Below are 13,486 nucleotides of genomic sequence, written 5' to 3'. Positions count from 1 at the left end.
TCCTTGTATGTTGTTTCACTATGGAGACAAAACTAATTGCCACTACTAGTGAATGTATGTAATAGTTTACAGTACAGATGGTTTGAATAATACCACCTGACCAGAGTTACACGATACATCCTGTTACAAGAGATTACTTTACAGCACTTAAAAGATTAGTTCTGGTCATATTCCTCTCATTATAGGCAAGATTTATATTGGAATTCAAAACTTAAGTTCTTCAGTGTATTAACACCCCAACTGTGAGAATGTCACAGCTTCCCCTGTATTATTGAGACGAAAGTGTTTAGTCTGTTTCACAACCAACATATGGTTTTTATTGTTGTCACTTGTACACCGAGTTTTAAACCATTTGCAAAATATCAGAATAAGCTTTTTATGTATCAGTTACTGTTTTAATTATAAAGCAACAACAACAGAAGTGTGGGTCTTACTACAAAGCAAAGATAGTAAGAAGTAAAAATATAAAAATCTTACGTGGTACTTGTAGTACGTAAAAAAATCACACAAGGTTATTCTAAATACTGAATAATATTTTATCATGAACTAAATATAAAATTACGCTAAACATCTGAACTTAAAACTACTAATTTAAATGCAAAAGAATATAAAAATCAAAGTTTCAGTTCAAAGTGCTAAGCCTAATTCACGTAAAGACCATGCACTCTCCACTCGATAGATCTTAACCCTAACTTCTTTCCTAAAAATATATATATTTTTGAGTCCATTTTCCAATATAATGATTAATATAAATAAATATACAATATAACATGATTTAAGATACTATAGAAAAATAATAAAAGTCACATACATCCCATGCAGTTTTTCCCAGAAGCAAAGTTTCTAAGACTTGTATAAAAAGAAAAAAAGTACTATTGACCACTATTAAATACAACCTCTATATAAACTGGCAGTTACTATAATAAGCATCACCCATGTTCATATTGCAAAATCCAGAGAAGAACTTTTTGTCATGTGGTTTGCTTATCATCCTACAATTTATCAAACGTGAAACACATCAATTGGAACAACAAAGTACTGAAATGGACACATTCAACTAGGATTGGCTAAAAGTTTTACAACTGAGGTTAACACGTCCAGATGCTGTTTTATAAAGAAAACAGACTAGAAAAGGGTTTAGATACCAATCATACATGACAGGACCAGCGCTAAAGTACAAGGAAAAATCTTTTTAAATGTTGAAGAAAGGTTTTTATAGAGGGTACTTATTTATAGTCTCAAATGTATTTATTTAATTTTTTTTATTAAACTTCTCTTCAAACTTCATTAATACAATTTAGGACAAATAATTGAATTTTATGTTACTATTTACAAAAATAAGATATGAAATCCAATAAAAGATAAGTTCTCTATAATTTTTTTCATTTCATAAAAGTGATTTTGCCCTCACGATAATACAAAATGGCCACGGCAGGTAACGGGTTAAAAGACTGAGGGCACGCAAAAGACCATATTTATTAAAGTGTGTGACAAAAGTTTGGGAAATGCTGGCTTAGACCAAACACAAAAAGCATTTTTTTTAACAATTGCAAGAAGCATGAGTACCTTACCAAGTGTTTCAAACTAACAGAACTGAGGGAAAACAAAGACAACTTTACATTTTAGAAATATTTAATACCAATATGGTTTTGCTAGTAAAAGCATCATCAGGCACAGACTGAAAGTTTGTAAACAGGTACATGTTTAACCACATAACCATTCTCCTTGAAGGAAGTGGAGAAGAGCTTAAAATTGATTTGTTTGCTGAGAACTTTGTATGGATTCATTTTCATGCTACTTATAAAATAAAAAATACATATTAACCTTAACAGATGTTTAAAAAAAAATATATAAAAATACCTACTTGAACTTTGTCAAATGCTTCAACTTACCACAAGAACTAGTTATTTGAACCTCATCAACCGTTTAAACTAAGACAAGAACTGATTATATGACCTGCACCATGTGTAACAAACTAAAACAGATATAAACAAGAAACTTAAGCCCTTTCCCAACCATAAAAAAACCCAAGGACAAACAAATTCCATCAATAAAAAACTTTTGTATATGCTTTTCTTATATTCTAAAACTATAGTAGAAACATTATTAAATGGCCAAATATAAATTAAGAAATGAATAAGAACTTTACATGAACCTGAAAGGTAGTTTATTTTTTATTTTGAAAGACATTAAAAGCATCAATATTTTTACCTGCACTAGTAGGGTGCTCGTGTTCCGAGATAACTGTGGTGGATGGATGGGAGCTGGAGCATGACTCAAAGGTGGCTGCTGCCCAAATACTGAAGGGATGGAAATAAACATGTGACAGAAATTGATAAGTTACAATATCCTTAGAGTTTTAGGACAAAGTTATTGGTGTTAATACAAATCCTAGTGTAAAATGGTTTTCTTTTTATTCATGTGAAATTTAAATATAAACTACTACTACGGATTATGTGAAAAAATTATACAACAAGACTATTTAACCCATTTCATTACTAGGATGTCATCAAGAACTAAAAGTTCACCACTTCTCAAAATTACTAATTGACTGAAACAAGCCTATAGGCAAAACTTGGGTTAAAAAGAAAAACAGCTTACCAATAGGAGAAATGTGGCCCTGGCCTGTATATGGTAAAGAAGACTGATCTGGACCAAGTCCACTGGACACTGTTGGAATTTCAAGGCTCTGTACATGAGACCTTTGAGGCTGCTGCTGAGGAGGATTTTTTTGTAAACTTGACAGAAACTCTGTCTGCTGTTTCTCATCAATTAAAGCTGGAATAGTAGTGTTCATGTTTCAGAAACCCAAATATTTAAATGAATGTCCATATAATAACACCAATTATTATATTACAAGTAATGATGTCAAATCATGAATACAAAAATGCACAAGTTTTTATAAATGTATTTACTCCCTCATACATAAATATACCAAGTACACACAAACAAGCCGTTGGACTTGTAGCACACAGTTTATGCCCATAAATATCTTAAACTTTCAGCTTGTGCCAATAAATTATAATCTACCCCTAAACAACATTACTGTTATTTAAATAATATACTTACAATTACCTGTAGTATTAACACAGTAAATTCAAAATAGATCTTAACTATTGTAGTAAATAGCAATTATGATACAAAATATTTTGTATCAGTAAGCTCCCAAACAAGTTCATAAACGTTTTAACTCTGCATTCATAACTTAATAAGGTAAAAAAAACTAAATATGGTGTTATATTTTTCACATTGTCAGAGCAAGTAATATTCATTTTTAACTTTTGATTATTGTATTATTTAAACTTGGGTCTAAAGATTCCATAAACAGCACAATATGAAACTGATTTTGATACAACTTCCAAACATATATCGTTATTCGTTTCTTGGCTATTTTCAAATTAGTTACATTTCACTTGTTAATCAGTTGGTCATCCATCTACCATTGGACACTGAAATTTTCTTTGAATTTCTGTAAGACAAACTGAAGCTTTATTCTTGGTTCAGTATCAAGTATATAGATAATTATCATCTTAAAATTTAAAATCTATTATATTTCTCCTTCAGTTCCTGGTAGTCTGTGTCCTCAGGTCCTTCCCCTTCTTCTATAGATCCAACAACCATCCTATTTCTGGTAGGATTTTGAATTCACTGTAATTATATGTTTCCAGACATTTTATCAAACGTTCTTCCTGAATACTAGCTGATGAGGGTTTTTCTAATGACACTTTTGCGAGAACATACTACAATCCTATGTGTGTGTCCATTCAAAAGCATGTTCAATGTAAATAAGTTTGCCATAATTTTTATAAAAGGGGGTAAAACTTTCAATATTAACATCTCAAATCATTGTCTACAAGATTCAGGACATTATATTTTGCTTTCATAGAAACAGTAGCAGAAATTTTTCTTTTTTTACTTCTAGTTTTTTTAAATAAATTTTTTGGAAACTCCTTGTCCTTTCTCCATGAAAATTATTTCAATAGCTACACCATCATGGTAACAACCACACAAATTGCACTTATTGCATTTTAAACACCTTTTGCCCTTGCAGTAATAAGTAACACAAGGAACAGAAATATTTTCTGTTGCTCCCATATTGGTTTGCTTTAATTTTCTATGCTTTAATTAAAAAAAAAAAAAACCCAAAGAAATTAACTTTGGAACAGAAAACAGAAAGTATTAGTAAAAGGAAAATAAAGAATGTCAAATAATTTCTCAATGAAAAAAGCCAAATTTCATTTAAAAAACTGAAGCCCTAATAAACAGCCTATTTTATTATAATGTAACAAGTCAAGCTTAATAACACCAACTATACAGGATGGTTCAAAATTATCTTATCTATTTTAAAATTTAATAATTAAATACTTAAAGAAATACAACTGTGGTTTTCAACATTATGCAGCCCAACTTTTTATTGACATGTCGGTAAACTTCTACGTGTGCACCATTAGTGGCTCTTGGCATGTCTAACCTGTAGCATATTCAATTTTAGTCCATATTTGCTGCAACATGTCCATAGTAACAATGACGATGGCATCCATTAGCCTTATCATTAGCTCCATGATGTTTGCTGAAGTTGTGCAATACACAATGTCCTTAACGTCCAACCAAAGAAAAAAAGACTAGTGAACACAGAACTGGCCAACCCAAATAAATCAGCCTTTTCTTGCACAGTTACCATTTTACAGGGTAACACTACTCACTGGAGTGAAACAAAAACATAATAAAAAATGTTTGAGTTGGGCTACAATATGTTGAAAACTGAATGATTGTATTTTTTTAATTACTTAATTATTACATTTTAAAATAGGAAAGGTAATTTTGGACCACCCTGTATTATAATGTAATAATAATAATAATAAAAAGCTAGATTTTTTATCCCTACTTTATGAATGATGTAAGAAAATGGGCTTAGTAATGATACCTAATATTGCCTACTTTACTGATACTAAAAACTGTTTAGAAATTGTAACTTATGAAGATAAACATTTGTCCTTTACACATGGAAAAATTTCAGGTTTAAATTCTTCACTTAATATGAATACCTTGGTGGTAAGTTTCCCGTCATACTTTGTTGGCTGTGAAAATAAATTTTATTACCAGACTTAAAAGCAGATTCCACAGGGATGAAATTCACAAGCTGAAGTGTGGACACCCGTGAGTTCAAAGTTTGTTTTGGTACTAAAACTGGCTATGTAACATTTAATAGCTACAAAAGCACATAAAATTCTTGTCTAGCCACTAGTTTATATTCATGTAGAAACTCAGAAACGTCTCTAAGACACACAAATTTATATACACAACAAGGGTAGTATGATTTATAATAATATATGACGTATGCACACCTTAAGTTTATAGTTATTTATAAGGCACATCTCAAGTTTAGACTTAACTACAAAAATATATACTGTAATTTCTGGAAGCTAAACTTTTAAATCAAGCAATTACAACTGGAAATTGTCCATTCAGATTTAGATAGCATATCAGTATTAAGCATTTGATAAGCAATAATTACCTATCAACAAAATCTATGTTAAACCTTAGATATACTAGTGTTCCATCTATAGAAAAGTAATGTTAACACAATTCTTAAACATGTCACATGGTAAATAAATGCCTTTCAAAAACTGTTGATGATGAAAAGAAAAATGTTAGAGCACACTTTTCTACTTACCTGTACATCTTGATTTTGTACATATAAACATTTTAGAATACACTTTTAGCATAAAAATAAACAAATTACTTACTTAGGAACTTAAATATAAGATGAACACTAACGTCTTATGTGAAATAGTTGAAAAAATTATACACGTTTATTAACCTGGTTAGGTAAATAATTTTGCTATCCAAATCCAACAATTATATTTGACAGAGAAAGAGAAATAGCTTTATCCTAAACAAATAGATAATTACTGATGATTTTAAACAATACTAAAACTATATCCTGAAACAGTAACTACATATTTTTGTATATTTTTTTCTTTAAATTATTTATATCCAGTATATTCGTGGCAAAAGCAACACCAAAGACTTGAGCCACGAAATGTTATGAGCTATAGTGACACATCCTGGGCTTTTAAAATACAAGTTTAGAAGTAACTGATGATTAATCAACATTAAAGACAGGTCAAACAGGAAACAATATTTTGAACATGAATACTCCTTATGCAATTAAACCATAAAAACACTGCAAATATAATTATACATGTGATCAGGCCCATTGAGTAGGAAGGCCATGGAAATTTCCTCAGTCCACTTATGAACATAGAGTAAAAACTAATTAAGAGAGTTATTTGTTTGTTTTATTTATGACAAAATTACTAAGAGTATCTGCTGCAGTCCATACTTTTGATATACTGACCAGAAAGAGGGAAACTGGCCAGCAGCACCCACCACTAACTCTTGGACTACTCTTTTACCAACAAGTAGTGGGATTGACTGTGAAAGTATAACACCCATGGCTGAAAGGGAGAGCATGTAAGGTACCAGGTTGCTACCCATAGAACCACAGATTGCGAGTCATGCAACCTAACTAACAAGGCCACTTTAGGCCTTACAGAGAAGGGGTGAGCCACATAATCCTTCACTGCTCTTCAAACAATTAATGCTAAAGTAGCCTGTTAATGATTTATAATGCTGTAAAATTTAACTTGATGAATACTATCAGTCCACAAAACCATATTTAATTCTTTAAAATTTCTTACTGATCCACAGATCTATACATTTCAATCCAATACCCACCTTGAGCATTCTGCATGTCTGAATGACTGGTTCCTCCCTTAAGGAGACTCATCAAGTCTCCACACTCCACCAAAGGCAGCTGTGGGGATGTAGAAGATGGGATATGACTCGGTGTTATCGCTGGTGTAACATTAGGAAGTAATGGGGGAGTGGGAGTATCCCCTCTCATCAAGTTGCTCAATAAATCACTTCCACAAGCCTGCATTTTCTCCATCTGAGAAATGTTCATCATTATGGGTGATTCTCTGTCTTGTATTATCTGATTTAACTACAAAAGTTCAAACACAATACTAAATATGAAACTATGTGATGACTAATACACTGTGTTAGAATGAGCATACCAATTAATTATTTGCATAGTATACAAAAATAATAAGCTTATTATCTTGGTTTATCAGTATTTCTCAGATGTTTTGGAAATAATACAACAATAATCAGTTAATTTTCAAGTTATCACTTTTTAGTTTTTTGTAAACAGTATAACAATCAACATTTAGTGAGGAATCTAATGAACTAAATAATTAATCTGAAACATTGCTGTTACTCTGTTTTTGAATTAAGTATAACAATGAATTCAAAGTTCTTCAGAAACAAACTAACCAGATGATTACCAATTCATCAATGATTAATCTTAAAAATCTATACATTAACTAGTCCAAACTTTATGATTAACCCTCTCACTGCATCAACCTTGTGACCCCATAGTGACCATTTTCACCAAATTTAGCAAGTTTCATGTAAACAGTCTTTTGTATATAGAAAATCAGATTTTGTAATTGTGTTTTACTAAAAATTTCTATAATTATATGGAGTCAGTGTTGACTGCTCTAAGTGCAAAGTGGTTTTCAAAATAAGATTAAAAATACTTCTCTTCACCTAAAAATTGTCAAATTTTATTTGTGTAATTTCTAAAACATCCTAAATAAATATCAAACTTTTTTTACAGTGAAGCTTTTTATTTTCTCTGACTCTCATAACCACCTTAAAAAAATATGAAATAAATCTAAATTACCATTTTCCTTCTTTTGTAACAGGAAATTTTTAATCCTAAATAGCTTAAGGTTCATAACAGTATACATCTGTTAATACTTAAGTTTTGTTTTATTGCCTTTTGACCCAAGACCAACTAATCATCCCACCACACAAGTTATTAATCAATTGGCAAACACGTAGCTCATGTTACTGTACTGAATTACATAATGCACAAGCTTCTAACAAGCATACCTCACGAAGATTTTTTTTTTTTGGTTATCTTATTTAATCTTACCTAGTAACTTTATAATTTTTTCATTTTAGTTACTTTTATAATAATAAAAAAGAATTTACATGAAAAACAAGAAATGACATTTACCTATGTCCTCATTTATTTGTTGTCAACTGTCAATGAAAGTTAAACCTACTTTTTTTTTTTTTACACTAATGGTACTTGTACACTAAATAATTCTTATCTAAATAAATACTTAACCTAAGAATATTGAATGATAACAAATACAAAACAAAAAATGGACTATAACAATCGTAATTTATATGACTTTCTAGCTGTGTGATAAGAGCCTTTAAAAATTCAGCTAAGCTTGTCAATGTGAATACCACAAGAGAAATTTTAAAACTGGAGGGAAAATATACAATACTCTGTACAGAAAATAATGTAATATAATGTCATTTGATAGATTAAAACTATGGCTTTGTGTTGATTGGCAATTTGCGAGAGAATGTGATCAGTAGGGGTGGCAAGTGGGTTCGATTTTTTACTTTCTGGTTCTGCAAATAAGATTGAAGACTAAAAACTATGCCTTGCCTTAGTAATATCTATATCATAATGAGTAATGTACTTTAAACTGCATACTTTCCAGAGGCATGATAAATAAATTACAGAAGAGGGATGACTTCAAGAACAAATATCAATTCTCACATTGAGAATTTTTTACAATATTTCATTTAAAATCAAGAACTTAAAACTTGGTTAAATATTAAAATTTGGTTTATAACCTACATTTTGATGCCAAGTTTATTTGTATACAATGATAATAGTTTAATTAAATTTTGAATGCAACTCTAAAAAATAACGTGCACTTTGACTTACCTTGAATGAGGGTTGATGAATATTGTTAACTTGGTGTTTAAAATTAAAATCAACATGATACGGTATAGAATACAACTGCAGAAACAGTAAGTTTTACAGATAACAATACTTCAAAATCTTACCAGTTTGTTTAAAGCATTGTTTCCTTGCTCTTCCTCTCTGTTCTGTCCAAACACAAGCTTCTTGAGATCAGCTTCTAGTTCTTCAACATTTCTCATTTTTTCTACAAGTAACAGTTAAATTTGAAACTTTAAAAACCAACAAAGTCAGTATGTCAAAACTTATTTATTTACTCTATTTGCAGTATTTTTCTTATAAGAAATATGTATAACTAATTATTTTCTTTCACCAATGCCAAGAAAGTATGAACTTTTTATATTTATATCTTAAAACAATTGTAAAGATTTTTGTGGTACAGTATTTGCAAGTTGTATGAACATCATAGGTTATAAAGTGTGCATGTCACAACCATTTTAGTTTTGTCTTCAAAAGTTAATTAATCAACCTTATTATCACTATGTAAAACCTGATATAAATATGTAATTTAATGAACAATTTTATGCAAGTTTTAATTATTATTTCAAAGGGAAATATTCTAAAATTTTAATCTTGACTTCTGTGTGTCATGTGATGCATCTTCCCTTCTGATAGTCTTATTTTAAATTTTCTCCATTTCCTTCTAATGCCGTCAAAGTAAACTGATAGATAATATAAAAATCTTCCACCTTCACAAATTAGTGAGATGTAAACAAATTTGTGACATTGATACTCTTCCTATCTTGTCACAGCTTTGAATGAATTTATACCATGCATCATTTTACAGACATTTATAACTAATAGAACTTTGTCCTGCACAATAATCTGTTAAAGATCATAACTTGTTGGCACATTTCTATACCGTTCTCCTTAAATTATTCATGTGTAATTGTTACTGTTGAGCTTTGAGCAGCTAATGGAATTTAACTTATTTGTTGCTTAGTTAGAAAAGCCAGTTAAATAAGTTTATGACATTCTGTATTTCATGATAATGTTTTGTGTTCTAAATTTCATATATAAAATATTTTGTTCTATCAACATTGTTACAAATAAGTGGGCCTATAGTGCTTTGTCCAATATTAGCAAAAAATAGGAGTTCAGCCAAGTATGTACTAAAGTTGTTCATGGCTTGAAATTAGCAGGGGCCCCAAGAGACAATGATCCTCAAAAATGCCAGTGGGCCCTTAAAAGCAAAAGAGCTATTAAAAGATTGACTCTTTATAAATTGATCTAAGCATTTCTTAACCAAGCAGAACTTATGATAAACCATAAATGGACCTTCCCAACTTTACAAACACTAGTCAGTCATGTACAATCCACAAACAGTCACTATGAATGTCTGTGCATTCAAAGTAAATGCTCTTTCTTTAATAAGAACACTATCACTTTGTCCAATATTAGAACTTTTTTGTATCTGTGTAATGGAATTCATATATAAAATTTCATTTACAAAGTCTGAAATATAGAATGATTATTTGAACTTTTATGATGATGACTACTGTTTTAAATCGGAATGCTACTTTTTAAACTCTTTATATATGATGCCAAGCCTGCATCAAGGCTCACACATTTGCAAGGTGTACATACAATCTCTTTTGTCAATACTTTCCAAAAACAGGCAAGTAAAAATTGCAAACTTCCAAGTTGTTTGGAGAATCTACTTTACTGCACATACATTGTTTGTAAATGGATGCATGTTAGAGCCAACACTTTTGAATCCAGCTTTGCAGAATGCACTAGCCAAAAATTAAAAGGACATATTACCGTTTTACCGATCGTGTGACAATCGGAAATCACCAATAGCAGATTATTATAGCCAACAATCAGCCCAATGCTGATTACGTAAAGTGAAGTTGACGATGTCACTGTGTAGTATTGTTAACAGTTTAACCTTAAAAATTGTTATAACTACAGAGAATGTACTTTGAAGCTTCATTAAATTTGAAATGATTGAAGTTATCAGTAAACTTACCATGAAAAAAACAACCAAAAAAAATCATGATCTCTTTCCATTTCTTATTCGAATGAGTGAAAAATAAAAATGAGGACTGACCTTGTGGCTAGTACAAGATCAATACATAACATTATGTGACTGTTGTGAGAGACAAACAAATTGTTGAGGTTCATTGCTTAAATTCATCATTCACTTCAGCCACAAGTTAGAAGACTTTTGGTATCACTCTACAAATCTTGATCTAAACCACTTTTTAAACTAAATGAAGTATTCCAATCAAAGGTCAAATATAGTGACAGCATTTGAAAGTTTTTGTTCGTAAAGAGAGGAATCTTCAATTTAGTTGCAGAAAATTGTTTTGTTTCTTAAATTGGCCTTATTAAAAAAATGCTCCTAACTGTATCTTTATTGTGTATGTAATGATCAGTTTCCAACCTTAAAAAAAGAAATGACAACTTTCAATGCATTGTGATAAAGAAAACCCACATCATGCTGGTTGAATTATTTAACATTTATCACCTCCCAGCTTTCATCAAATGCGTTTCAAATTTCAGCACTTACACCGTGTAACTTTTGACATTTGCCTAAAATCATGAAATATTAGCTTTCACTGTTGATAAGTTACAGGTGCAACAGGCAGTTTGTTATGACAATTGCCCACCTTCATGATTCTTGTTTCTCAATCATTTGCTTCCTACTCAAAAAAACCCAAAATATCTAGTTTTTTCATTCAGAAGCATTCCAACCAATCAGCAATCACATTTGTCGAGCCACAACTAAATTTAAGGCAACTTTTTGGAACCATGCATATTCATGAATAATAGGACTGTCAAATGATGAAATGGAATGTTCCATAGCTGTCTAATAGGTTAGTTATTTTGTAAATATGTGTGTATATACCTGTTTACTACTTTCAACTTGCAGTGACATCTCCGATAGTGAAACATGTAATTCAAACAGTTGACAAAATCCCCTATTAGAAAGTAATGAGACCTTCCATATTTCCAATTACTCTGTTGTCACTTGCTCTTTGGCAACATCTCCAAACAATGAGCTAATACACAGTGCTGTACTAACACGGAGCCACATGACATATCATTGAGCACTTTGCAGGAAAAGACCTCATAGATCTCCAGCAAGCACACAGTGTGTATTAACTCTGTGCATAGGATGCTGTTATCAACTGTTGGGTAATATACAGTCCATAAAGAAATGGGTGAGCTATAAGAGCATTGTTGTTGTTTTTTTTTAACTTTTCTTTCATTCAGTATATCAACTTATGTAAATAAATGAGAAACAAATTATTTAACTGATGATATTTTACTCAATGGTGAATAATGTTCTATGTCAAAACAAAAAGTACAGTGTCATGATTGTGAGCATACTTACCAATCAGAAGATTGTTGTTGTGAGTAAAGTGGTCTGGGTGGTGTTATTTTAAATTTCTCAGCAATCAATTTTTCACGATTGGGAAATTCGACAAATTATATTGATTCTGATTGTCACCCGATTATGCAATAATTAGCCTGATTCCGACTGCCGAACCAATTAATGGTAACACTCTGCACAATATAAAATAACCTTAAATGAACACTAAATAATGACTTAAAAACAGGAGTAATAATGCAATTCTCATGATGAGCTCACCAATACATTTTCCACATCTATTTCATTACTTAATTTCACCAGGCATAGCAAAACAGGCCAGCCATGGGCTGCTATCATCCCTAGGGTTAAGGAGGAGCTATCTAACATCTGTGGCCTCTTTGACCAATTGCTGTCTATACCAGCCATCTCAGCAAGATGAATATGATCAAGACCAATTTGAGATCTTGTCTGGCAGCTGACAGGATCACTGTTCAACTTCTGGTCCTGCGCCACTCATCTTCAATAAGTGATTTTGATCCTATGATGAATATCCATCTTTGGAACTCGGATCCTTTTGCACAAGGAATCCAACTGCTGGCAGGGTCCAGGTTGAGAAGCAGTTGCCGGAGAGTGATGAAGAAGGGGACAAAGGAAGAATCCAAGAAATGATGTTGGGAAATTACCTAAAACTGATGCATACTAGATTTCTCTTCATTATTTATTTTGATTAGGAAAGGACACTATTTTAAGTTTAACTTATCACCATCTAAGTCATTTTACAGCTATTTGCATGTTTTCCATATGTTGCTAATTTGAGGATTTTGCTTGTTACAAATTCAAACTCATGAATGACTAATTAACAGCTGTTTCAGGACATGAAAGAATTGATTGCTATAAAATTATTAGTAATGTAAATTAAGATTTTTTTCATCTTTCCATCAAAAGTGTGACATTTTATTGACATGTGTCAGCTAGATGGTAATGGGTTATATGGGAACAAGAATAGATTGCACTAGCAGTGATGCAAAGATTTTCTTTCATTATTTATTTTGATTATTAAAGGACACTACTTTAAAAAGGGACAAAACATTACTGTAGAGAAGAATTAAAGATCATCTATGAAAGTAAAAAACACTTTAAGTGGTCTGAAAAAATGAAATGGTTTGACTGGTTTTTTTTTTATAAAATACAAGTTCACAACAAAATAGAGATGTTGGTATTTTTAGTTTCCTCTCTACTATAGAGTATATTTTATAATGAGCTACAAGATTGGCCCCTAAAACATGTTCTTGGGGGGGGGGGTG

At 31.1% G+C, this 13,486-nt stretch overlaps 1 protein-coding gene across 8 annotated transcripts in view; it reads right to left on the bottom strand.

Annotated features, from left to right (window-relative positions):
- Positions 1 to 13,486, bottom strand: part of LOC106471904 (eukaryotic translation initiation factor 4E transporter-like) — a 68,651-nt gene that overhangs the window by 25,199 nt on the left and 29,966 nt on the right. For 7 of the 8 annotated variants that reach the window (XM_022400520.1, XM_022400526.1, XM_022400527.1 and 4 more), the window contains 4 exons: positions 8,947 to 9,047; positions 6,742 to 7,009; positions 2,602 to 2,778; positions 2,212 to 2,300 (listed from right to left, as the gene is read on the bottom strand). In XM_022400520.1, coding sequence (XP_022256228.1) covers positions 2,212 to 2,300; positions 2,602 to 2,778; positions 6,742 to 7,009; positions 8,947 to 9,047 — 635 coding nt within the window. The remainder of the gene's footprint in view (positions 1 to 2,211; positions 2,301 to 2,601; positions 2,779 to 6,741; positions 7,010 to 8,946; positions 9,048 to 13,486) is intronic. The other variant, XM_022400521.1, reaches the window with a different exon arrangement.

This window comes from Limulus polyphemus, unplaced genomic scaffold, assembly GCF_000517525.1.
Source record: "Limulus polyphemus unplaced genomic scaffold, Limulus_polyphemus-2.1.2 Scaffold4956, whole genome shotgun sequence".
Classification (NCBI taxonomy): domain Eukaryota; kingdom Metazoa; phylum Arthropoda; class Merostomata; order Xiphosura; family Limulidae; genus Limulus; species Limulus polyphemus.
This window is presented reverse-complemented; position numbering and strand designations above follow the sequence as displayed.